The 27,027-nt window shown below is 47.8% G+C and overlaps 2 protein-coding genes across 13 annotated transcripts in view; both read left to right on the forward strand.

Annotated features, from left to right (window-relative positions):
• GMEB2 (glucocorticoid modulatory element binding protein 2) overlaps nt 1-6,899 on the forward strand; it is a 40,855-nt gene extending 33,956 nt beyond the window's left edge. For all 5 annotated transcript variants that reach the window (XM_005291732.4, XM_065566259.1, XM_065566258.1 and 2 more), the window contains 3 exons: nt 452-589; nt 4,389-4,511; nt 4,796-6,899. In XM_005291732.4, coding sequence (XP_005291789.1) covers nt 452-589; nt 4,389-4,511; nt 4,796-5,445 — 911 coding nt within the window. In that variant the 3' untranslated portion in view covers nt 5,446-6,899. The remainder of the gene's footprint in view (nt 1-451; nt 590-4,388; nt 4,512-4,795) is intronic.
• A 14,239-nt stretch (nt 6,900-21,138) lies between these two features.
• HELZ2 (helicase with zinc finger 2) overlaps nt 21,139-27,027 on the forward strand; it is a 52,348-nt gene continuing 46,459 nt past the window's right edge. For 4 of the 8 annotated variants that reach the window (XR_010592402.1, XR_010592403.1, XR_010592404.1 and 1 more), the window contains exon 1: nt 25,624-25,862. The gene's annotated coding sequence lies outside the window, so the exon portion shown is untranslated. Of the gene's footprint in view, nt 21,280-25,623; nt 25,863-27,027 lie in introns of those variants that run through there. The other 4 variants (XM_008170004.4, XM_065566256.1, XM_065566255.1 and 1 more) reach the window with 3 other exon arrangements.

Below are 27,027 nucleotides of genomic sequence, written 5' to 3' on the forward strand. Positions count from 1 at the left end.
GGAAGAGAAGTGAGTGAGACTCCTAGGAGGAGCTCTGCCTCAGTCCTTCTGGCTCAGGGTTCAAAGTGACTCACAGGATTTTTCTGCAGCTTCTTTGCCCTGTTGGGCAGCATCAGTCCTGTGTGATATGGGGAATGGGGGGGGGACTATTATGGGAAAGTATGTTCTTCCTTGAAAGCTACGCAATTGACTTGGCTTTTCCCCCATTGCCTCGGGATGCCTGTTCATACTGGGTTTTGCCCCATCCCCACCTGCCTAGAGGTAGAATGTCCTCTGCTTCAAACCCCATCAGAGCAAAGTCTAGGGTGAGCTCCTGCCTTTCGATAGGATTGCTGGATGTGCACACCCCTTTTACCTCACAATAAGGCATGGTGATATATCAGTCATTCAGCCCCCCCACTGCCTTTTCCTGGTACTCTGAGGTTCTCTCTTGTGCTTGCTGCTCCCCTAGATGACACGTTTGCATTCTGGCGAGGTCTGAAGGATGCAGGGCTGCTGGAAGAAGTGATTGAAGAGTTTCACCAGGAGCTTGTGGAGACCATGAAGGGCTTACAGCAGCGGGTCCAGGATCCTCCCTTACAGCTCAGTGGTAAGAGCCTAATTGCAGGAGCTAATAAGCAACATCTTTGTGTCTTGTTTATTATTATTATTATTATTAAATGGCAAAAAACCTTTGTGAACGCAGAGTTAAGGTTGCTGGGTGATAGCTCATGCCCTCTCAGAACGTCGAGTTCAGCAAAACTCGGTCTTCTGAAAACCAGGAAATACAGTTAAGGTAAATGCCCACACAGCCTTAACTCTTCCCTCCTTGAGCACTGCCCCACAGCACCCATAACACACTCCCACTCTGCCTTGTTACTGTAGTGGACAAGCACTACCTGCGCTGAAATATTGAGACTCTTCTCCCTACAGAGTATCCCATTTGTCAGATTTGACAGCCACTTCAGACCCTTTTATAACCCTTCACATGCAGTATGCCACCTAAACCTCCTCCCCGCAGCACTTCCAGTGCACCATCCCATTAAGCCACTAGTTGGTAATGTAGAAGCCATTAACATGTAAGAAGCTGCTCCTTGCCATCTCCTGCGTTGTGCTGCCGTGTACACATATCACGGGCAGCAGTTTACTAGAGGGCCACATGCTCCCTTGGTTATATACTGAGCTGTGTATATCTTGGCTGTACACTGAGCTGGGCCCACTCCCACTACACCCCTCCAGTTGAGATTTCTGACCCTGCTTCAGCCAGGCTTCCCTAGCCATGTCCATCCAGTTCGCCCCTCCTTCAAACCGGGCCCCTCCACCACACCCTGCTTCCCCATGCATGTTATGTATTTTAGCTATTCATCTTATGGAGTTCAGATGTTTACATGGTTACCTTCAGTCCCCCCAGCCCAGATCCCAGCTCACATGGAGGGGAAGGGAAAGACACTCAAAGTCCCCTAGATCCCAGAACACACAGGGGCAGGGAAAGGGGCTCAGACCTCTGCAGAGGTGTAAGGCTCCTGCAGATCCCAGCACTCACTGAATGGGAGAATTGAGGACTAATCCCCATCTTCTCTGCTACTGTTCACATTCTCCAACCCACTTCCTTCTCCCTTCCCCAGTACCTCCTCCCACCCCTTATCTGAGCCCCTCAATCGCTCTTCCCTCCCCTGCCACCCATTCCCATTTATCCCCTCCCCATAATAACCCCATCCCTGGCTGCACACCAAACCCCTCTTCTCCTGTTCCCACCTACTCTTGCACCCCTAATCAGCTTCCTCTCCCACTGTGCATTCACATGTGTAATTTCTTTTCTTTTCGGAAAATAGTTGCAGTACCTTCTGAATATTCTGCTGTACTCAGATTACATTTCCCCAAAATAAAAAAACCCTTTGATAGAGGCAGATTGGGCAACATGTCTGCTTTTTTCACTTCAGATTTCTTCCCTGGGTTGGACTTGAACTCACAATGCCTGGGATGGAGATCAGATTCAGTGAAGATTACATTCCCTCAGTAGTTTTCCAGATAATTAGCCTCTCACGCCGCACATGCTCAGTGTAATACCTTAGGAGCAAGAATAAGCACATGAGGCTTGTGATGAGAAGCAAAAGCTTTTTGAAATAGCAATGTAATTTGATTTCCCACAAAGGGCTGGTGGGTGCCATGCACTCTGTTGGGGTAACACTCTAGCCTTAGGGACCCTCATGCAATGATCTGAGCCCTTGTTGAGCTTTGTCTGTGAGCCAAAAAAGGTTGCCAGAATCTCTCAACTTTTGTTTTGGGAGATGTATCTTGAAACCTCCTTGGTCAGACGACCCCAAATTTGGATCACTAACAGAACCCTGTGCCCCATGAGGCAGACCATATTTCAAGGCAATCCAAGTAGCCATGTAGATTTTCGAGCACTTAGAATCATAGAATATCAGAGTTGGAAGGGACCTCAAGAGGTCATCTAGTCCAACCCCCTGCTCAAAGCAGGACCAATTCCCAGCTAAATCATCCCAGCCAGGGCTTTGTCAAGCCGGGCCTTAAAAACCTCCAGGGAAGGAGACTCCACCACCTCCCTAGGTAACGCATTCCAGTGTTTCACCACCCTCCTAGTGAAATAGTTTTTCCTGATATCCAACCTGGACCTCCCCCACTGCAACTTGAGACCATTGCTCCTTGTTCTGTCATCTGCCACCACTGAGAACAGCCGAGCTCCATCCTCTTTGGAACCCCCCTTCAGGTAGTTGAAGGCTGCTATCAAATCCCCCCTCATTCTTCTCTTCTGGAGACTAAACAATCCCAGTTCTCTCAGCCTCTCCTCATAAGTCATGTGCTCCAGACCCCTAATCATTTTTGTTGCCCTCCGCTGGACTCTTTCCAATTTTTCCACGTCCTTCTTGTAGTGTGGGGCCCAAAACTGGACACAGTATTCCAGAGTTGAACTTTAAACAAAAATCTAGTCTTAACTATAGCAGAATGAATTATGCTCATTTTGTTGGCATCCCTTTAATTCTCACATGCAGGGTGGGGTTTGGAAATAACTGTCCGCTATGGACGGTGTGTCAGTGGTGCAGAATAGTTTTGTGGCCAGTTTCCTTAGAATCTGCAATGCAGTCTGTGGTAAACATTAGTTTCCAGTAGTTGGCAAACAGATTCCCACTGGCTTTGCCATCTGTGCACATGCTCTGCTAATTTGAGCCGGTTTCTACAGTTCATTGCGCTGCATCATTAGAAGGTGACGCACCATGTGATGTAGTCTGAGATTGAAGGAAACTGACTGTCATTCCCACTCACACCTGTCACTGAATATAGAAAAAATAAATTTAAATAAAAATAATTTAATATGACTGCTTCGTATTTTGGAACGTCTGGGACTTGGGACCAACACTACTGTCAGCTATCGTGTCCTCCTTAATCTTTGAGCTTTTCTCCTTGTGTTCTGCCTGCCATGGCCTTTCACAGCACACCTTGTCCTGCCACTTCACTGAGACTGAGGGGCAGTGTCACTTTGAGAAACTCTTTGCCCTTCAGTTATGGGATTCTCTTTCCTTTGGGAATGTCTGTGTGAAATTACTCAGACAACAGTCATCTTAACCACAAGATTTAATACAAGCACTGAGAAAACAGAATGAAAATAAAAGTAATTGTTTGCTAAACTCATCTAGATTTATGCTTCCCATAAACTGAGCTAGAGAAGGCATTTTCAGCATTGGTAAAGGGGGGAGAAAAAGGCTTCTAGCTTGTATCCTGTGAAAGCAATTCTCTCCTCTGACCACGCTTTGGTCAGCCTGTCAGCAGTGCTTGCTGTCCAGATAGCAACTAGTTTGTGTCCTGAGACCTCTCTTATCAATCTCTGTTTGGGAAGAAAGGACTATTGTCTCTTAATCACCCCTTGATGTTTCTCCCCACCCTTCCTGTCTCAGTATTTTAAGCATAAATACTAATGAATTCTTAAGCTCTGACCTCTTGCATTATCCTAAAACAGATTTGGCCATGTCACTTTAGCGCAGCGGTTCTCAAACTTCATTGGAACGCAAGCCTCTTCTGACAACAAAAATTACTACACAACCCCAGGAGGGGGACTGAAGACTGAACCTGCCTGAGCCCCACCGCCCTGGGTGGGAGGTCCAAAGCCCAAGGGCGTCAGCCCCAGGTCGGGGACCTGTAACCTGAGCCCCGCCATCCAGCAGGTGGTTGGGCTCGGGCTTCGGCCCTGGCCCTAGGCCCCAGGCCCCAGCAAGTCTGACGTCAGCCTTGGTGACCCCATGAAAATGGGATTGCGACCCACTTTGGGGTCCCGACCCACAGTTTGAGAACTGCTGCTTTGGGATATCTGTGTTTTACCAAGAAACAGGTAAATTCTTTCTGTAGGGAATGATTCTTTCCTCAACGATCAGTATCTATTTTTCTGTTTTAAGATGCTGTCTTACTCAACAACATAGTCCAGAATTTCGGCATGCTGGACCTGGTAAAGAAAGTTCTAGCTAGCCACAAGTGCCAGATGGATCGCTCAAGAGAACAATACACACGGGATTTAGCAGGTACGCCCAACTGGAATTTCAGTGTCTCTTCTGTTAGCATCGCTGATACTGTCCTGGAGTTTTTCTGTGTAGGAAAGTAGATTTTTTTTTTTTTTTGCTAAGCCAATGCATGCTAGATCAGTTTAGCTTGGAATGATGCTAAAGAATTCGCTACATTGCCTTGGTTATTGTACTTCAGTTGTTACTATGCTGTTAAAACTAGGAAGATGGCCACTGGGAAGCTTATGCTAGGTGGAGGTTGGACAGTACCCGTACTAACATTCGTTACGGTCTCTTGTGTTTAGCATTGGAGCAGCAATGTGACGAGCACCGCAAGCGAGCAAAGGAGCTGAAGCACAAATCGCAGCATCTCAACAACGTGCTGATGACTCTGACTCCAGTCTCCATCCCAGCACCTTTAAAACGCCCCAGACTTACCAGGGCCACCTCTGGGCCAGCTGCTATCACCTCTCAAGTCCTGACCCAATCAGCACAAATTGCCTTGGCCCCAGGAGTGCCCGTCTCGCAGCTTGCCAACCTCCCTCTCAGCAAAGTGGTGTCTGCCCTTCCAGCCTCAGTGCTTGGGAAAAGTACATCTCAGGCTCCCTCAGCCAGCTCCCCAGCCTCTCCGTTATTGGGAGGATACACTGTACTGGCTTCCTCAGGCTCTAGTTTCCCCAACACCGTTGAGATCCATCCCGATGCTTCCAACCTGACAGTCCTCAGCACGGCAGCCATACAAGATGGCAGCACTGTGGTGAAAGTGGTGAGCCCTTTTCAGCTGCTCACCCTCCCGGGACTAGGCACCACCATACAGAACGTAACACAAATGGCTCCCAGCGGGAGCACGATTGTGACGGTGCCGTCGAGCGCCGTTGAGGATGCCACGGCGTCGGACGAACACACCACCACCATCGAGGTGACAACAGTGGCAGAAGAGCCAGAGCAGAAATGAAAAGGGGACTTGCCTGGAGGGACATTTTTTTGTGACGTACTCTGGCTTGAGCTGCCTTTTCTCTGCCTGCGCTGAGGGAAGAGGGAACAGTATAAAGAGGGCACAGGGAATTGAGACTCTGAGGTAGATTGGCTAAAAGGAGTAATAATGAGGTTTGAGCCAAAGAAAGGGAAAAAGAGAGACCCCCCCAAAAAAGGGGGGGAAATGAATCGCACTGACCCATTAACCAGTTTACATATAAAACTTTCCTCCCGTGTTTTCCTGGAACACATGTTATCTTCATGTCTAGTTCACTAGCTCTGAATCGTCTCTAGACATCTCAGCTGGAACAGAGCGTCAAGAGAAGCAGATGTGGGCAGGGCCTGAGAACAGGGAATGAGCAGAAAGTAGCGAAAGGTTAAGGAAACAATAGATGATGAGGCATTTTACCAGAACCTAAGGGGTAAGTGGCCAAGGGGCACTCCTGAGTTCTGGCATGATTCAATACTGCATGTAGGCCAACAATACTAGGGAATCTGCTGCTTCCCCCTCACAGCAGAGGGCAGTTTGGGAAGCTGGTGTTTTGGAGGGTGGGCCGGTACAGAGTGCATAACTGGGCATGAAGAATGTGCATGACAGTTGAGGTAAAGCAGCCTTGGACCAGGGAAGGTCCTCTGATGTGTGGCAGTCACAGGGCTGATCCAAGTGACCCTTGTTGCTGGTTTCTGCACATAATGTTGGGTTTGGGTAGTTAAATGCAGTATCTCAATATTACCAAATGTGCAGTCTCCTCATTGTGAGCGAGATGCTGGTCTCCCAAGTCTGATCATTTAGAGGGGGAGGGGGGACAGTTATTAAAGCTTTTGATTCCATCCAGGGACAGGTGTGAAAAATCTGTATCTTCTGAGGATTTAGGGTCTCCTTCTGTTTTCTCAAAAATCTGTTCTTTTGGGTTTTTTAAGAAAAGGAAACTCTTGTGGCCCTTCTGGTTGTGAAGATGATATCCAGGGGCACAGTTGTACTGTTGAGTATGCAGAGAAAACAATTAAATAATAGCACTAAGAGACATCTGAACTTCTTCCATCTTAGCAGGTGTTAACTGTGGAATCTAATCGTCTCCATGTCTCTGCTAACCTCTTATCAGAAGCATCTAGCCAGTGAGCCTTATCTAGTGTGGCTGGGTGTTCTTGTCCCCTCCCAATGCGTCCAAAAGGATATTTTGTGGGCTGCAAGGTTTGAATATGCAAATAGAATATTCAGATATCAAATACTCTTTTGATTATTCAGCTCGCTGAGAGGTTCGCTACTGTCCTTATTTTTGTAAAAGTAGTGTGTGTGTGTGAAAGTGACATTTCAGCTAGAGACAGTGTTAAAGGGGCTGGATTCCTGCAGTGTGGGTTTTCTATCAACTTGATCTGGCAGCAGCAGCAACAACAGGTCACTTTAATAAGCTAATAAATATTTTTGAAAGAGTGCTGCTGGCTTATTGCATCTCCTTGTCTGTGTCTGATTGTTACAGCTAAAGCACAAAACTGGCTCCAAGAATGAACAGAATCCTCTTCCTCTTCTCCCCTTGCCCTCCACACACTCCTGCAAAGAAATACTGCCAATCCTTCCAAAATTTTGGCAATACACGGTTTCAGGTTATATCTTAGGAAGTTATTTCCCTGGTGCTGTGATGGTAGGAGAAAGCCAAGGGTGCTTTCCCTCACATGAGCATAGACTGGTGTGTTAGCAAAGTGAAGGGAATGTCATTGGAAACCTAGACTGGGGGCTTGGTAGGAAAGAAACGTCCTTTGTTTGCTGCCTTAACCTTTGGAAATATTTAATAGTGGCAAAGCTTTAGATTTGGGATTAGCATCCCCTTACGCTTTCTTTACTACTGTTTTTTCTAGGCCAGCCTGGAATTCCATATGTTGGTGCTAATAAAACTCTAAGAATGGGTGAAGGCATGTTATTGTTAATGTCTTTACCTAGCATTTTTAAAGGTGTTAGGGCTTTTTAATAAACGAAGAAATAGAATTTGAATTATAGGAGGAGAGTCTTCTTTCTCCTCTTCTTTCGAGTGGTGGAGAGGGCAGGAGTCTGCCAGCAAACAGAACAGGGCTTTCCAGAATTCTAGCCTTGACATCACCTCATTTTGTGAATGAAAAGAAGCTTAGCCCAAGACTTGTTATTAATTACATAAAGGGATTTATTTGTGGTTGATGCTCTTAACTCCAGGAGGCAGGAAACATTTATGACAAAACCATGCAAACCTAACCGACTATTTTGGATGGGAAGCAACAACCCTCAAAAGACCTTTCACTTTTGTTGTCTCTCTTCCCCAGCTTGGCTAGGAAATGCTGCTGAGCGTGGTCTCAGTAATGGGTGGAATTAGGATGCTCCTATGAGAAAGCAGTTGTGCCCTTGTAGACAAGAGAGGTGCTTGGTGGAAATGGGGAAGAAATTAGGGTTGGTGGTGGGTGGGGTAGGAAGTGGGAGCGTGCCGCTTGTTATGAAGTTGCAAGATGAAAGACTTGAGCCCTATGCTGCCTTCCCTCTAGTTACTGAAAGGGTCCTACTCTGTCTGGGGGGTGGAGGCGGCACAGTAGGGACAAGCAACAGAAGTACCTAGCAGGTGACTGTGGTTCAGGAATCAGCCACAGGGATATGGTTCAGGAATCACTAGCTCTTGTTTTACTGAGTTCAGGCCCCATTGAAGCAACAGCTTGAAGTTCATAGATCTACTTGGCAGAAGATGTAAAGAAATACTAGCAACCCCATCCTCCCATGCCGTGAAAGAGACAGCACAGCTATTAACTATGTTGGGGACCTTTCATGTATCTTGTGCTCTTTAGCAAAAGGTGTCTTGTCAGCTGAAATAATCATAGGAAGCACATATGTCTCTTGTGTGCCTCTCACATGTGGTAGTTAGCCTGCCGCTTATGAACCTGGAGTTCTGATCAATACTGCCTGTATCTCCAACAGCAAGCAGCATGGAGACAACAGGAACACTTTCCACTGCCCATTATGTGGAGGGAAGGGATGGCCTTCCAATGTGTGGGGAGCTAGTCCCCTATCCCCATTGGAGACTGGGGAATAAAGGCAGTTGCATGGTTGGATTCCCCCTGCTCCTAAGCATTTGGGTACAAGTAGAGGAAGAAAACACACATACTTTCACCAGGAAGGGAAGGGAGAGATTGTTAAATAGCATCACCAAGCCATTAAACAATCCCAGTGTGACATCCTGACATTATTACGTTGTGACCTTTAAGCTGTGGGTGCCCAGTCAGTAAAAGAGTTGCTTGACATGATGGATATTAGGGCTTAAATCGCTGACTTTTAAATATCTCAGGGTGTATTCTTGTGTGCTACTGTATTAGGCTGTTAAATTGTGATGTCACACACAGATGCTGAATCACTATGCAAATGTTGCAGCATGAAGCTAGGATGTTGCGCAGGAATTATTTTGTGTGTCTGCAACCTCTGTGGTTCAACAGTATGCATCTAGAGCATAAAGAAATACAGGCTGTCGAGCATTAAAACCAATTAAACCAAATTTGCTTCAGTATCTGATCCCCGCTCTCGCCTTGTTGGAAGCTCTGAACTGTTTAGTGGCCAGACACTGGCAACTCCAGGAAATCCAATCCGGATTCTTCATTTGTTTTGCTGTGTTGAGGATTTTGTAATGTTTTCCCAAGGATATGAGATACCCAAGCCTGTGAACTGTTGTGTGAGAGGAATTTTTGTTAATGATTGTCAGGAGACTGCTGTTTTCCTCATCTATATTTTGGCAATACAGTTGTAAACGCTGTAAAGCATATATGGAGCTATAAAGCAATATGGAGATTAAAATTTATTGAAGCACTTCCGTTTGAGGCCAGTAGGTGTGGCTAGAGAGAAGCATATTGTGACGCTTGCCAGAGCACAGCAGCCAAAAGACAAACAGGAATAAAAGATAGACAGGTTGGGAGAGGTCTGTTCTCCCCCAGAATGCATATGTATGACTGCCATTAACATTCATTTATTCTGTATGTGTCTATCTGGGTGACAATAGGCAGGATCTTGTCTGGATTTACACACCAAAGTGTGATTTAGGAGCTACTGGCTAAAATCCAATGGTCTTTAAACAGTATGTGCCTGGTAGGTAAAAGGGTTGTCTTGGCTTGATGGATGCTAGGCCCTTAAGTCACCAGCTTTCTAATATTTCATGGCATGCTCTTTTTTTTTTCAGTGTATAGGGACAAATACACCTAAGTCCTGGTGTCTTGAGGGAATCGGTGCTCTTCCCTTTTCTTCACTGCAGTAGATTCGGCTTATTAACAAACCTCAGTTTCCAGCAAAAAAAAAAAAAAAAAAAATGCTATTCTCTGGTAGTTGCTAATGAGCAGAAAGCAGGTTTGTGAGGCTGCACTGAGGGAAGGAAGCACTGGGACCCGCTGAGTGCTGGCTCCAGGCAGGTTAGCGAGGCAACAGCCCGGGAAAGCAGATCTCGGTGCCTCCTTCTCTAGTTGCAGCCCTGCAAACCTGCCTATCATGGAGCCTTTCTTCCAAAACCATGTTGCTTATTAGCAACCAGTATCCAAGTCCCATTTAAGATTAAAGTTAATGAGATGGGATTGGTTCCTAGCAAAATGGTGCTATTAACCAGACGTGTGTGCATCCCCTTGTTGGGGTTGTTATTTTCCACCCGCTGGACTGGGGTGTGTATCTGTTACCAGCACAGAGCAAAGTCAGGCTGTTCACACTCCCCTTTCACCCACAGGCCCGTTGCTATTCTATAACTGACGCTGAGGAGGAAGAAGGGCTGGTTCAAACCACCCAGCCCTGTGCAAGTGACTCAGAGCAGGCGTGCTGACAATTGTGTGGGGCCAGCACAGTCTGTTTTCATTGTTCCTCCCACCCACGCTCCTGAAACTCCCTCCATTCTCACAGGGCCCAGTCCCGCTCACCCTGAGAGTCGTTCCATTCACATCAGTGGATGTGTACACTGCAGTTAGACATCTGCAGCTGGCCCATGCCAGCTGACTCAGGCTCAAAGGGGTTTAATTGCAGTGTAGATGTTCTAGCTCTGGGACCCTCCCACCTTGCAGGGTCGTAGAGCCCAGGCTCCAGCCTGAGCCCGAATGTCTACACCACAGTTAAATAGCCTCTTAGGCCAAGCAGCCGGCAGTGTAGTAATGGCAGTGTAGACATTCCCTTATTGACTTCAGTGAGCATTGGCCAGGCCCATAGGTCCTAGGCTGTGTCCTGTGATTCCACTGCAAGTAGGACAGGCTCAGCGGAGCTGGAGGTGTCAAGGGTGAGTACAGAGAGGTATATGAGGGTGTTCTAATGTGTCTTGCATCAAATGGACGTGACAGGAAGACTTTCTGGCTGATGACAGCCATTCCAAGAGTATAACAGAACATGCCTTGTAAAAGCAATGATGCATCCTAAGTACAGTGGTAGTAGCGGGGGTTGATTCACCTGCACTAGCAGCTAGGGTGCAAATTGCTTCTCCGCCCCAGGAGTGAACACAGTGACCCAGGGAGATTTGCTGCCAGGGAAGGGCAAGCAGCCTGAAGGGTGAGATGCTGCCGGTGAAGGCCTCGCTGGGTCTCCCGTGAATTGTTGTATTTCCCACCTGTGACCAGTTCTAGGTGGTACTAGCCTACTTCAGGCTTCTGGAAAGTGAAGGTTTCTGGTGCATTATCCTTCTGTACTCCGCTTCAAGCCAAACTTTCTGCTGCTTGCAACTCCCTGTTATCTGGATTATGCTGCCAGAATCCAGCATAATCCAGGGGTGAATCTAGCCCAGTGACTGTTCTTGAGTGGGAGAAGGCACCTGACTTCAAGCTCATGCATTGCAGAGTACTCCAGGCAGGCAGGATTTGGTATAACTGCACCCTGGGTTGAATGATACTGCTTAGTAGGTCTGTCTGTCTTGCACAGACAAGTCTTTATACACACATGCTCTGCAGTCTTCCCTACATAACTTTGCCAGTGCTCCTCAGCTCTGACCAGCCTCTCTCCCATTCTGTTACATTTGCAGCATACAAACAAAGAAATAGATAAAAATATAGAATACTCTGTCTTGAAGGTTGCAATGTATCACTACTTTATTTCTTAAAATCCAAAATCTTAACACACAAGAACCAAAAACAGAGAGAGACAAAGCAGACTGCTCCCTACAGCAAGGCATGACTCACCCACTTTGCTCTAGGTAGGCTGGCTTTTTGCAGACTGACTCTCTCTGATAGATCCAGATTGCAAGCTTCCCTACAGAGCCCCCTACCCTGCAAGCGGGACCAGGAAAACTCTTGAAATTTCAAGTGATAGCTTACAATTTTAACAGTTTTTAATTCACCACATACCCAAATCCTGGATCGCCTAAACAGTGACTGTTAATTGTGCCATGTTGCACAGAATCTTGCTATTCCAGATATACTTTCTCACCAAAATTAGTGCCCTTTCTGTGTCTGAGTTTCATTAATCTGGTAGGATATTTTTGTCAAAGGACGTTTAGAGTATCTCTTTATTCATTTGGATTGGGGTTGAGTACATTGTTCATAAGGAATATGAGCACTGGAGGTGCAGTTCTAATGTGTTTGGTTTACAGTATTCTAGCTGAGAGCAAATCTGCAACACAGAGCAGTTTGGAAAAGATGTCGTCCATCTGCTGTCTGAGCTGTGATTTATTTATATTTTTTGGTAAAACTAGAACTGTCAGATTAATATCCATTGCTGTCGTGGCCTCGGTAAATGCCACCAATCATCTTCTACAACTGTAAAATCAGCCTTAGTAAGCTAAGTACCCACTCGGGCTGCCTTTGCCTAATACGTGAGAGACCGGCTAGAAGGTGCTGAATGTGGCCCAGGTTATGCTACAAAACCAGCCATGTGTAAACATAGCTGTGAAAACAGGGCTGTGGCCAAGCGATGGTCTCATATGATTTATTCTTGACGGCAGCCTTTTTGTCTGCACTGACAAACACGAAACACTCCCCTCTCCCCGCCAATTCACGGATGCAGGTCCATCGGTGGCACCAGCAGTGGAGGCTGGTCATGTAGACGGGGCTTTTACCAGCGTGTTCTCTTCTTGCCTGAGCCCTGTCTACACTACGGCATTTGCTGTTGCCATGGTGATGCTGCACCTGTGGTGTGAATTTATGGGTGATAATCTGCCTGGGTAAATGAGGCCTATCAGTGGAGAAACCCAGTTCTCTAATGTGGTTCTAAGTTTTTTTTGTTTGCTTGTTTTTCTGCACACAGAGACAAGAATAAGCCCTGGTATAACAAGGTTTGACCTCAATCACCGTGGAGTTATTCGGTGGTGAAGTCAGCAGAACAGAAATGTTTTCTTTAAAAATACATAAATAAATAAGGGACCCAAGAGCATCCTAAAGCTCAGAAACCAAAAGGAAAAGAAACCTCACTCTCCAGATAGATATGAGATTTCAAAATAGCCATGTGTATAATATTAATATATAATATATAAAATATTTTAATATCACGATTGGCGCAAATGCTGCAAATAGTTATTACTAGCAGGTACCATTGATATAGTGAGAGCACAAGTCCCTGTTCTGTTTCAAGGTCCATGATATCAAGTGTGCAGAGGAAAAACTAAGAGCACAAAACTCGGGTCCTGGCAGGTAAGTGAAAAAGCCAATGACTTTAACCTAAATCTTTAAAATCAGCATTCATTTGTAATTATGAAACCCAAACACACACTATGTTACTATTTTGGGAGTCTTAAAATCTTTTCTTCCTAAATTTAATAAGAAAGAGAGTGCTTTTCTCCTTACCTGGCACTTGGATAAGAACAGAACAGAGCATTGTCTTTCGATAACTCTGCTGTGACATGTATACTGAGACATCTAGGGTTAAAATTCTCCAGTAGAGAGAGCCAGAGATACATGCATGCATGCAAATGTACAACCACTGTGCTAGGGTGATTGCATATGCAGATTGGGTAAATGAGCGCTCATGCAGATAAATGAGTGCTCTCGTGACAAGTGAGATGCCCACCTGGCAGCTTGCACATGCGTTTACCCAAGCATGTGTTGTAAATGTGCATGCTGCCCTTTGTGGGGCACCTCTAGGCTGGATTTCCAAAGGAGACTGCAGGAATTAAGCAGCTGCCGTGGAAATTGAATGGGATTTGAGTTCCTGTCTGCTTTAAGATCTTTTGAAAATCCCAGCCCTGCACTTTGAAAATGTGGTCCTTATTTCCATGGAAACTGACAATGACCCTGTGACAGCATTTTATCCCGTCATACCAAATGACAGAGGTAGATTTACTAGGTTTTTGAGTGGACATCCGTGTAATCAATCTATCTGAGATATTTATCTGACACACACACACACACACACACACACACACACGCACACTATAGCATCTGAGCACTTCACAATCTTCAATGGCTTTATCCTCACAGTACCCTGTGAGATAGGGCAGTGCTATTATCCCTGCTGGATAGATGGGGAACAGAGGCAGAGAGAGACAAAGGACCAGTTTTTCAAAGGGATTTAGGTGTGTAAAGATGTGGATAGGTGCTTGGCTGTAGTTTCAAAAGCACCTAGGGGCCTAACTCCCATCTGCATTGATAGGTGCCTAAATACCTTTGAAAATGTGATCCTAAGTGACTCGCCCAAGGTCACACAAGCTAGTTTGTGGTGGAGCTGGGAACTGAACCATGATCTCCCAAGTCTCAGGCCCTAACCAGTGGACCATCCTTCCTCTCTCAATAATAATGATAGCAGTAAATATGCTGATAGTCACTACCTGCACCATTAGTTTGTTGCTACATTGAGTGTCCTACAAGCAAGGCCCTGCCTACCTATGAAAATACAGATTTTTAAAATTAAAGAAAAGCCTGTTGCTTTTAGTTCCAAATTGACCTGAGTGCCTGACACATTCTGATTGTAGTGACTGAAAGGTGATACCTACTTCCATCTGTCTGGCAAAGAGTGTGTTCCGCATAGCTGGCAGGAAGACACAAGAGGGTGTGGCAGAAGGACCAGAATAACCCTGCCAGAGATACTCTAACACCTAACTCCGGCAGCTGATTGTCTATCTGTGGCACTCCTAGGTGGAGTGATACCCGATGGTATCGTTACACCCTGCAGCAACTAGGTTTTGTTGGGTTTATTTTTTCCCCAGCATAATGTAATTTGTTTTGCTTCTTCAGACTTGGAGTTTTGGTCCAGCATCCCCCAGGCTCAGGGGACCAGATTCTCTGCTGACAATGCATCTGTGCCAATGTCCACCAGCTGCAAGACAAACTCCGAATGCTCAGTGAGCAGGCAGAGCCTACCTCGTGTGAATCCCATGGTGGTAATTCACAGGGGTGATGTCAAGGTACAAAAAACGTAGTGTAATTTTTTCTTTTTCTTTTCTGTGATTATCAATAGCTGAGGTTAGTGCAATGTGAAGGACTGTAACAGTAGATCTATATTTTATTGGTGAACCTCTCCTTTTGGCATTTCATTCAGCACAAACAGTGCAACAGAACTGGGCAGTTCCACTCTCCGGTTCTAGTCTAGCCTTGCAAAATTCTGCTTGGGCTGAGCAGAATAAGTGTCTGACAGGAGTAAAACAGGGTCCTTGTCACAAACACCATGGTACAGGCAGGTGAGCAGACTTTGTGGCTGCGCAGGTCTCATACACTTTCCTAACAACCTTGGGTGTTTGAGTCCCTTTCCAGTTCCCCTGCACTATCACAGCATTTGCAGAACAGGGTGTCTTTGGTCTTGCGGATAGGTTCCTCTGTCATCTAAGGGGGTATACTCTCCGCTCCATACGCAGGACGTAGCCACGCTGCTTACTGTACAGTAAGTTACAGGGAGGATGGCGGCACATGCTTAAGTATCCACTCCAAGGGCTTGTCTCCAAGCCAAAGTTGCACCGCTTTAATGACACCTCTCTAGTTAGTTAAATCAGCACCACCCCCTAGTGAGGATGCAGTTATATCGGTATGAAAGAGCTTATAGTGGTATAGCTTACTCTCGCGACTCTGCTGGTAGAGCAGTCTCTTCCGAGAGTAAGGATGGCTCAGAGGTTAGGGTGCTGGCCTAGCACTTGGGAGACCTTGATTCAAATACTGGTTCTGTCATAGACTCTTGGGCAGGTACCTTAGTGTCTTTGGCCCTCAATTCCCATCTGTACAAAGGGGACCCTAGCCCTCCCTTACAATACGGGGTGATGTGAGGTTCAGTCTCCTGCGGAGCATGAGGTGCTCAGATATCCCAGTGAGGGGGGGCTACGTAAGTACCTAAGATAAAACAGACTGTTTGGGAATAAAAGGCATGGATAAAACTATCCCATGCTAGGGGCTGTACTGCTTTAACTAGGGGGGTAAAAGAATCACACCCCTAACCAAAATAGGCCAGGCCAAAGACCTGCCTCAGCAAAGCACCGGTAACTATGGACTTAAGTCTCAGTGATTTCAATGACATTTAATCAGGGGGTGCTGTTCTCCCCCCCCCCTTCCAATGCATGCAGTAGGGTGGAATTCCTCTGGCCCATACAGAGGTGGCTGGCTCCCAGGAGTGACCTAGTCGTGAACAACAGCCTGTAAATAACGAGCGCCACTCTATTTGCATAAGAGACCGATGAGGCTGACAGTGTGACGTTGACTCACTCAAACCCTTGATTACATTTCTTTGACAGCTGGGAAACGCGCCAGGTTTCGTTTCTCCTGCTGAAGTCTTGCTGGCCTTGATTACAAACCAGGAGCAACCCCCAGCTACTACACTAGTCTACAAATAACAGGCCCCAGGGCCCATGGGCTGCCGGCTAAGATGTATGTTCAGTTTCCTAGCAGCTTGCAGCATATGCTGCCATCAGCAGGATGGTATTGATGGGGGAGGAGGACTGCAAAGTCCCCCTCGCCCTCCCATCCTCCTCCTCCAGCTCTGGCAGGTGGAACCTTGCCCTGGCAAGTCTGTTCTCCTTCGCTATTCAGTATTCAGCACTTAGGAGCTGCTGGGTTCTCTTTACTGTCTTGCAACGTTGTGATCTCGTATCAAACACAGAAACAGCCTGCGTAAGAGCTGAGGAAATGCTGCGTCCCTCATCCCTGGGTCTCCGCAAACAAAATCCCTCCATCTGGGAGGGGTGACAGGGAAAACTACATCAACACCGCTTCGGAGGCTGCCCGTTTTCTAGCTGCTCAGTGTGAGAAATGGAAACAGAAACTTGGAACTTCCTGGAGTGTTTCTTTTGCTTCGTGTTTCATAACAACCAAATTCTGACTCCCAGTGACTCAAGGTCTTTTTTCAGAATCTCTCTCCCCACCCCCTCCTTTATGAAATCACCCGTCAGGAGGTAGCTACTCCCCTGCTTGTTCTGTTTTCAAGAACTGAACTGTTGAGCATCAAGTAGGAACTGTGCAGCATTTCCGTATACCTTTGCAGCCATGGTGGAGTGGTCCTTTGGTGTTTTCTCTCTTGGTTCCTATGGCCACAGTCCTGTTGAGCACACAGCTGGCCAAACAGCAAGACACCTCAGCCATTCACTTGCTTTCCCTTTGTGCCTCTCTGGGTTTCGGGCGGTGTTTATAGCCAGCTTTTGAAGCAAACATGAAGACAACGTTGTCAATGCCAAAGATTTGAAATAATGAGTCAGGCCTCCCCACCCCTGAGTTATGGGACTAGCTTTAAAAAAAAATGTGATTTCTTAATAAATGCTGGGGGTAGGGTGACCAGCCATCCCGATTTTATAGGGACAGTCCTGATTTTGGGGGCTTTTTCTTCTATAGAAAAAAGCACCTTTTTCCCCCCTATCCCCTGTCCTGATTGTTTACACTTGCTATCTGGTCACCCTAGTTGTGGGGGAAATTTTTCTTCTGTTTTCTTGGGCCTATACAGGTCACTTTTCCAAGCTTTTCTCCTGCATAAGGAGGCCTAGAAACTTTTGTTTTTTAAAGAAAGCTGAGATTCTTCCCTAATCCCATGACTCCAGGAGCTGGGGTTTTAAAAAAAACCACCCAAGATTGTGCGCTTCATGATAAAATCATGAGCGCTCTCAACATTGCTGAGGCCTTGCACGGTTTGCAGCCATAATCCCCCCAGGAGGAGCGCCACTGGAGGCAGCATGAGTGGAAGCTATCGCATGTGCAGGACTGGGATGACGTTGCTGCTGGTGGAACTGCCCCAGCTACAACAAGCAGAACACTGTCGGGGAATCTCATTTTGACATGGCTGGCTCCTGGACTGGTTCCATGGGGCAGGGGGTGCTGGCGGTTGGACTGTCTCCCCAGCCCAGGAAGGATGCATGCCACACCCAGAGTCTGTTCGGGCCCTTTCTTTGTTCTTCAAACACAAAGCAACACCACAAGCTATTCCACTGACCCAAGCAGGCTGCAGGAACCTCGAGGCCTTTCCCCTTGTATCTCTCCCCACCTCCAGGACCTGCCATAGGAAACAACCTCCTTCCTGCAGCCTTTAAGGGAGCACTTCCAGCTCTTTATAGGACTCACCTGACCCCTTCCCATCTGGGTTTAATAATCTTTTCTCCCAGCCCCAAACAGCTGTCCTTACATGGTCTCTGGCTGTGAACAACCAAGGGGCCGTCCACCCTGCTACAGGGGGCCTTAACACTGTTCCTGAATTAAGCACCATTCTGGACCATTGATAAGATCCTGTCTACAGGGGCCACCCTTGGTGGAAAGGGTTCCCATGACATAGCTCTGCTGGTTGGCTGGGCCTTATACATGAGAACTATGTCCCTCATTCTGGACTATTTTGTTTTTGAATGGGACCACAGTTGGGCCTGAACGTCCCTGCATGATACATAATCACGTGTCTGTGACTGGGTATTTACACAAACTCCTCCGCCATAGTTCAGCTGATAGTGGGGTGTGTATTTTGCACTTAGTTCGTTTGATTATTCCCCTCCTCCAGGCAGTTACAGACAGGAAAGTTACTGCAAGGATGATACAGTGGGATTGTGTATTTATTCCGCTACTAGATCGGCTTTGCTCCCTTTATAAGTCCAGACAGGAATTTTCTGTGTGTCATTGCTTCTCATTCTCCAGGGACCAGAGAGCCCAGCCATCCTCTTTCTGCCTCTTGCATCATCTCTCTTCATGAAGCTGCACAATAGGAACTTCTCAGCTGTTTTTTGTTAATGACGCGCAGGGCAGGACGGAATCCAGCTCTCTCTGTCATAGCTGTGTTGATGCTGCAGGGCTAACAGGCGTAAACAATTAAACATTTAGTGCCGGCAGTACAGTGAGCAGCCAGGACCTGAAGGTGCACAGGAAGCCGCTATCATTGGGGTCACGGCAGTTGGCGTTTTCTTCAGTAACTTTTCTGATCATTATGATTTGTATTGAGGTGGCAGCTAAAGGCTGCTCTGACCAGGTCCCCTTTGCACTAAATTCTGTAAACAACACCCAGGTCCCAACAGTGGGAAGGAGGAAAACATCAAACTCTAAAGGCACTCTGTGCCCAAACCTGCCAGGGACCGGGCACCTCCTGAAGTGGGAATTGAGGGGATTTAGCTCCTCTCAGGATCCGGCCCAAAATTGTTTTGTGATTAAAAGTTTTACAGATCCTGCTATGAACAGGCATGTTGACACTGAGGCTTGTGCTCAATTCGAAGAAATAACTTTGGCTTGGATTTGAACTTTCCTCTGCAACCTTGTGCAATAGTGCTGGTGGCACTAAGAAATGGAAAACGAAACTGATTTATCCACAGAAGGGAAACTGCTTGGACCTTGTCTACATGCAAAAACTATCACTTTACCTGCACTGGCATAATTAAACTGCTACAACCCACTTAGTGTGGATGTAATTACACCAGTAAAAGGTGCTTTGAATTGGGTCCCTGAAATTATTTATTACTATTTATTATCTTAGAAGGAGAACCAATTGTCTTGAAGAGAGGCTGTAGGACTAGACAGGAGGGTGTTAAACTAGTAACAAAAGGAGAGGGTGAAAAGAGGGAACAAAAAAGCATTCTTTACAACAAAATCAAGATATTACAAACAAAATTAATTAAGACACCAAAATAGGTGAAGAGAAGAAATTCTTAAATTGCCTATACACCAATGCTAGGCAGACAGAAATTCCGGGAGCCAGGGCCATCATCCCTGAGGGGGGGCGTGGCAAATCTGTCACTTCCGGCACCACCCATGCCAGCCTGCGGGGCCCCCCAAAGCGCAATGCCCAGAGCGGTGCCTGGAGAGGTGCCCAGAACGGCCCTTTTAAATCACCTGGGCCCCTGGGCAATTGCCCCATTTAACCCCCCTGTCGGCCGGCCTGATGCTAAGAGCCTGGGTAATAAACAAGAGGAATTGGAATTGCATATTTATGAGTATAAATTTGATCTAGTTGGTATTACTGCTAGGAAGGTTCATCTTCAAAAGGGGAGTGGGAGTGGCATTCTATGTCAAAATGGCATTAGCTTTTCTGAGTCACTTATAACTTGGAAGCAAGTATCAGAGGGGTAGCCGTGTTAGTCTGAATCTGTAAAAAGCAACAGAGGGTCCTGTGGCACCTTTAAGACTAACAGAAGTATTGGGAGCAAATGATCTTGAATGCTTATGGATCAATGTCCCAATAGATACCCCATCTTGTGGTTTATTAGTTGGCATCCACTACAGACCACCAAATCACATTAGAGAACAGGATGACTGGCTCATAAGGAGCCTATCTATAATGTGTAGGGGGGGAAAGCTGCATTATTTTGGGGGGCTTCAATCTGAGTGACACATGCTACTGGTCTCATGCTGCCAGAACAAAACATCCTCGGATTTTCTCACTATTCTAGATTGTATATATTAGATGTCTCTTGACAGATAAAAAAGGAACTGATCATACAACTACAAATTAATGGTAGCTTAGGTACACGTGAACATGACTTGATCACATGTGTTCTGTGCAAACAGAATAAAGTCCCAACCAGTAATATATATACTTGGTGCTTCAAAAGGGTCAATTTAAAAAAGCTGAAAACAATTATGAGCCAAAGCAGTTGAGAAAAAGAATTTAAACTGAAAAATGTGATTGATAATTGGGAACCATTTCAGAACATTTTACTAGATGCTCAAAAAGCCACAACTGAGAAAGAAGAAAGCCATACTGGTTTAAAAAAAAAAAAAAAAAACTGACTTAGAAGGGCAGTGGAAGCAGATATATATAAAAATACCTCTACCCCAATATAACATGACCCAATATAACATGAATTCGAATATAACGCAGTAAAGCAGCGCTCCGGGGGGGCGGGGCTGCGCACTCCGGTGGATCAAAGCAAGTTCGATATAACGCGGTTTCACCTATAACGTGGTAAGATTTTTTTGGCTCCCGAGGACAGCGTTGTATCGGGGTAGAGGGGTGTGTGTGTGTGTGTGTATATACACATACCCACATATATATATAAAACAACTGGAAGAAAGGGGAAGGTGAAAGCAATTAATTTAAATCAGAAGCTCTGAATTGTAAAAAATTGATAAGGGAAGCAAAAGGACAGAAGGAGAACTCAATCATCAGCAGAGTTATGGACAATACAAAGAAGTTTTTAAAGTATATTAGGAACAAAAGGAATCATAACAATGGTATTGGTCCACTATTAGATGGAAATGGTAGAATGATCAGTACTAATGCCGAAAAAGCAGAAGTGATCAATAAATATTTCTGCTCTGTGCTTGGGGGAAAAAGCTAGATGATTTAGTCATAATTGATGAAAATGAACTACTTTCCATTCCAACAGGAACTCGGGTGGATGTTAAACAGCAACTACTGGACATTTAAAATCAGCAGGTCTGGATAACTTACATCCAAGAAAGTTAAAAGAGCTGGCTGAGGAGCTTGCTGGACCATGAATGTTAATTTTCAAGAAGTCTTGGAACGCTGGGGAAGTTTCACAAGACTGGAAGAAAGGTACGTTGTGCCAGTATTTAAAAAGGGTACAAGGGACAACTCAGGCAATTAAAGGCCTGTTAGTCTGACATTGATCCCGGACAAAGTAATGGAACGGCTGATATGGGACTCGATTGATAAAAATTAATTATAAGTAATATAACTAATGCCATTCAACATGGCTTATGGAAAATAGACCTAGTCAGCTAACGTGATTTTTGTTATGAGATTACAAGGTAAGGTAATAGCGTTGATGTAATATATTTAGACTGCTGTAAGGCATTTGACTTGGTGACACACAACATTTTGATTAAGGAATTAAAATGATACAAACTCAAATGCCACCCAATGGCATACGAGGGTCCAATCCCGACCAAGGAGTAGTTGTGTCACCCCTGTACCTGGGGTGCCCTTTGCAATGCCTTAGATGCTGTAGCCTCCAGCCCGGACTGCTCACAAACCGTCTCCAGCCTGTAAATCGCTCCCAGCTATGTCTGGGTGTACTGCAACCAGGCAGCCACACCCTGACTCCTACCAGCTGTAAAGATTACCACGGGGTGACCCCTCCTCTCTGTCCCTGTCTGTCTCTGGCATCTCACCCAAGTCAAAGAAAAACAGCCATTGGACCTGGTGGCGGGGAGAGCGTGGCCCTGACCTGAGAGTTTGGTCACTAAGCTGCTGGAGCATGTGGTGAGAAACTTTGCTTGAATCGAATACAGTTTAAGTTAGGCCCTCGTAAATGTTTTATCGTTATTTTCTTGTAACTATTTCTGACTTTCAATGCCTCAATACTTTTACTCTCTTCAAATCTCTTTGTTGTTGTTAAACTTGTTTTATTGTTTTATATAATTCAGCGTGTTCAGGTTGAACTGTCTGGGTGACTCCATTTGGGGTAGCAAGTTGTGTGCATATTATTCCCTTACAGGAACAACGGACATAATGTCGTCATACTGTCCAGGAGAGGGCTGGGCAGAACAGGCCATACATTTCTGGGGGGAAATCTGGGACTAACAGTGTGCTGGGGTCACACACATTAAATGAATTACACCTCAGCTAACTGATAGGTCTCAAATGTAACCATAAGCGACGAATCAGCATCAGGCAGGTGTGTTTTCAATGGGGCCCTGAAGGGATCAGTTCTTGGCCCTATGCTATTTAACATTTTGATTAATGACCTGGAAGAAAACACAAAATCATCACTGATAAAGTTTGCAGATGAGACAAAGTTTGGGGGAATTGTAAATAATGAAGAGGACAGGTCTCTAATACAGAGTGACCCGGATTAATTGGTAAGCTGGGTGCAAGCAAACAATATGTGTTTTAATGCAGCCAAATGTAAAGTCACACATCGAGGAACAAAGAATGTAAGCCACAGAATCATAGAAGATTAGGGTTGGAAGAGACCTCAGGAAGTCACTTAGTCCAACCCTCTCTTCAACGCAGGACCAACCCCAACTAAATCATCCCAGCCAGGGCTTTGTCAAGCCGGGCCTTAAAAACCTCTAAGGAAGGAGATTCCACCACCTCCCTAGGTAACCCATTCCAGTGCTTCACCACCCTCCTAGTGAAATGGTGTTTCCTATTATCCAATCTAGACCTCCCCCACTGCAACTTGAGACCATTGCTCCTTGTTTTATCATCTGCCGCCATTGAGAATAGCCGAGCTCCATCCTCTTTGGAACCCCCCTTCAGGTAGTTGAAGGCTGCTATCAAATACCCCCTCACTCTTCTCTTCTGCAGACTAAGTAAGCGCAGTTCCCTCAGCCTCTCCTTATAAGTCATGTGCTCCAGCCCCCTAATCATTTTCGTTGCCCTCCGCTGGACTCCCTCCAATTTGTTCACATCCCTTCTGTAGTGGGGGGGCCCAAAACTGGACACACTACTCCAGGTGTGGCCTCATCAGTGCCGAATAGATGGGAATAATCACTTCCCTCGATCTGCTGGCAATGCTCCTACTAATGCAGCCCAATATGCCATTGGCCTTCTTGGCAACAAGGGCACACTGCTGACTCATATCCAGCTTCTCGTCCACTGCAGTCCCCAGGTCCTTTTCTGCAGAACTGCTGCTTAGCCAGTCGGTCCCCAGCCTGTTGCGGTGCATGGGATTCTTCCGTCCTAAGTGCAGGACTCTGCACTTGTCCTTGTTGAACCTCATCAGATTTCTTTAGGCCCAATCCTCCAATTTGTCTAGGTCACTCTGGACCCTATCCCTACCCTCCAGCGTATCTACCTCTCCCCCTCACTTAGAGTTAGGGTGACCAGACAGCAAATGTGAAAAATCGGGACGGGGGGAGGGGGGTGTAATAGGAGCCTATATAAGAAAAAGATGCAAAAATCGGGACTTTCCCTATAAAATCGGGACATCTGGTCACCCTGCTTAGTCATCCCTGAACTTGCTGAGGGTGCAATCCATCCCATCCTCCAGATCATTAATGAAGATGTTGAACAAAACCGGCCCCAGGACCAACCCCTGGGGCACTTCACTTGATACCAGATGCCAACTAGACATCGAGCTGTTGATCACTACCCGTTGAGCCCGACGATCTAGCTTTCTATCCACTTTATAGTCCATTCATCCAATCCATACTTCTTTAACTTGCTGGCAAGAACATTGTGGGAGACCGTATCAAAAGCTTTGCTAAAGTCAAGGTATGTCACGTTTTAAGGAAAACTTGCCTTAAAGTGATAGAGCTCCTTCAGTCTATTTAGTTTAACAAAGACCGAAGATTAAGGGCTGGCTTAATCACAGTCCATAAGCACCTACATAGGGCACCAATATTTAACAGTGGACTCTTCGCTCTAGTAGACAAAGGTTTGAACAAGATCCAAGGGCTGGAAGTGGAAGCAAGACAAATTCAGACTGGAAAAAAGGTGCAACATTTGAACAGTGAGGGTAACTAACCACTGGACCAACTCACCACGGGTTGTGATGGGTTCTCTAGCACTGGCCATTGTTCGATCAAGATTGGATCTGCTCTAGGGCAACAGGAATTAGTTCAGGGAGGGTCTAATGCAGGTGGTCAGACTGAGCCCTTCTGGCCTTGGAATCTATGGATCAAACCTCCCAGGTTCTGGACCCCAGGGACCATTTGTAACAAGCCGGCAGTGGCAGGGGTCCTGGATTCCATTCCCAGTCAGCCAGCCCAGGCATTATACCTGCTCGGTGCTTCAGTTCAGGGCGTGGGGGAGCTCTGGCTAGGCAGGGGTGTATTCAGCTCTGTGGGGGGCAGTGCCTATGCAGGGACTGTGTGGGTGCAGCAAGTTGAGTGTTTTCTGCCCCCTCAGGGCCAGGTTATTTTTGATGGAAAGGCAAGGAGGGCAGCGGTAAAGAGGAGGGGGAGGGGAAGAAGCTGCCTGGAGCAATGGGTTGGATGCAGGAGGGAAGGAGGAACAGGAGGGCTGTGCATGCAGGAGACTGGGTGCTGCTGGCTCTGACTTGGCCTCACCCTAGGCAGGAAAGGAGATGGGGGTAGTCAGCCTGGAGTGAAGTGGGATGGTTGGTGCTGGAGACAGGTGGAGGGTGGCTGTGTATGCAGAGGGTGGTGCTGACTGTGTCTCTTCCTGGGGCATGGAGGGGGGCCTGTGCATGCAGGGGACGGGGCTGGCTCTGCCCTCCGGGCTGGAGGGAGGCTGGTGGGTGGGTGGGTTTGCTGTGGTATGCAGGGGGCTGTGCTGGGGGGGCTGGCTGTGCATGGAGGGGGCAGTGCTGGTTCTGCCCTCAGGCTGGAGGGAGGCAGGGGGTGGTGGCTATGCATGCAGGGGGCGGTACTGGGGGGGATGGCTGTGTATGCAGGGGGCGGTACTGGAGGGGGGTGGCTGTGTATGCAGGGTGTGTAGCTTGGGGGCGTGGCTATTCATTCAGGGGGCAGTGCAGGGGGGCGTGGCTATGCATGCAGGGGTGCTGGAGGGGGGGTGGCTCTGCATGGAGGGGGCAGTGCAGGGGGGCGTGGCTGTGCATGCAGGGGCAGTTCTGGGGGGGCTGTGCATGCACAGGGCGGTATTGGGGGGGGTGTATGCAAGCAGCATGGCTGTGCATGCATGGGGCGGGGCTTGGGGGGGCTGTGCATGCAGGGGGCGGTGCTGGAGGGGGGGTGGCTCTGCATGGAGGGGGCAGTGCAGGGGGGCGTGGCTATGCATGCAGGGGCAGTTCTGGGGGGGCTGTGCATGCACAGGGCGGTATTGGGGGGGGGTGTATGCTAGCGGCATGGCTGTGCATGCAGGGGGCGGTGCTGGAGGGGGGTGGCTGTGCATGCATGGGGCGGGGCTTGGGGGGGCTGTGCATGCAGGGGGCGGTGCTGGAGGGGGGTGGCTGTGCATGCAGGGGCGGGGCTGGCCCTGCCCCCCCCCCCCCCGGGGGGCTGGAGGGGGCCGGCCGGGCTCCCACGGGGCCGCGGTGATGTAATTTCCGCGAGGCGCTGCCATAGGTTTGAATGCAGCGAGGGCCCAGAAACGAAACCGATCGCGGCGCAGCCCGGCTTATAGGGCGCCGGCCGGAGTCAGCCCCGGCTCAGCCAGTCGCAGCCCGCGGGCCAGGACGCGCCCGGAGCCGGAGCGCAGCCGGGCAGAAGGACACAAAGTTTCCTTCCCTCCATGCGGCCGCCGGGGTAAGAAGCTGGGCGGCCCCAGGCGGGGCGCGCCGGGCACGGCTCGGGGACCCCGGGCAGGGGAGTTTGCAAAGTCCCAGCTGGGGAGCCGATCCGATCCGAGCCTCTCTCACTTTCCCCCCGTCCCCCCAGGCGCCCCCTGCCCGGGCCAGCCTGGTTGGGTCACCGCTGCCCCCCCGCGGAATTCCCACCCGGGACCGGCTGACCCGCGTGGGCGTTCCCCGAGTGGGGTGGTGTTGGGGGCACGGGGAAGCGGCGCCCTTGTTTCTGGCCGACACCTCCTTCCCCAGCCCGTGGGGTCCCTTCTCCGGAGCGACGTGGGATGGGGAAGCGAGAAGTGACCGCGGGCGTTCATTGGAGCCCGGGCGGGGCTGTCCCCAGAGCCGGGCCAGCTGCGGGAACTTGGAGGAAGTTTGTGATCTGTTTCCCCTCGCGGGGTGGTGCCGGAGGGGTCCTGAGTTAGATGCAGCCCTGAAACCTTCCCGTGTGGCTTTAGGGAGAGAGGTCGGAGCGAGCGGGAGTGGGGGAGGTTGGTTGTTTTGGTCAGCCGAGAAGCCTGGACTCGGGGCAGGCGCCTGTCTGTGATATTGTCCAAGCTAAGGTCGTGCGCCAGGCAGCGTGCTGAAGGGGAGGCGATGGTCGGCTTTGTCTAGGGTGGGCTGGGGTTGGATACCGCTGTAGGCAGGCGGGTACAAACCCTAGGGTGGGCTGTCTGCACTGGTATGAAAAGTAGCTAGCGCTGGTGTCTGTGCTAGGAATTTGCACCAATAGGATATGGTGCAATAAAACCCCAGTGTAGGAGTCTCTTAGAGATGTGTGACACTTTCTGTCTCAATTGGATACCTGTAGTTTTGGGGTCCTGTCAGATCCAACTGACTTATTACAGTTAATATCTGGGTTTATTTTTCAGCCACCTCTTTTAAGTTCTTAGAAACAAAAGAGAAGTAATTTTTTTGTTTGTTTTTGTGGTGGCCTCACAAACTACACAAACACTCTGCCCGGAAGTGAAAACCCTGACTGCTTGTATCAGGATTTCACGGGGAGCAGGCGTCTAGATGAGACTGTGGAGTTCCAGAAATGCACCTGTCAGTGGGGTGTGTGGTAGAGGTGAGGTTTGCACCCAAAGATGGGGTGAGCTGCTACTACCAAAATCAATGGTGGCACA

Source organism: Chrysemys picta, chromosome 13, assembly GCF_011386835.1.
Source record: "Chrysemys picta bellii isolate R12L10 chromosome 13, ASM1138683v2, whole genome shotgun sequence".
NCBI classification, from domain to species: Eukaryota; Metazoa; Chordata; order Testudines; family Emydidae; genus Chrysemys; species Chrysemys picta.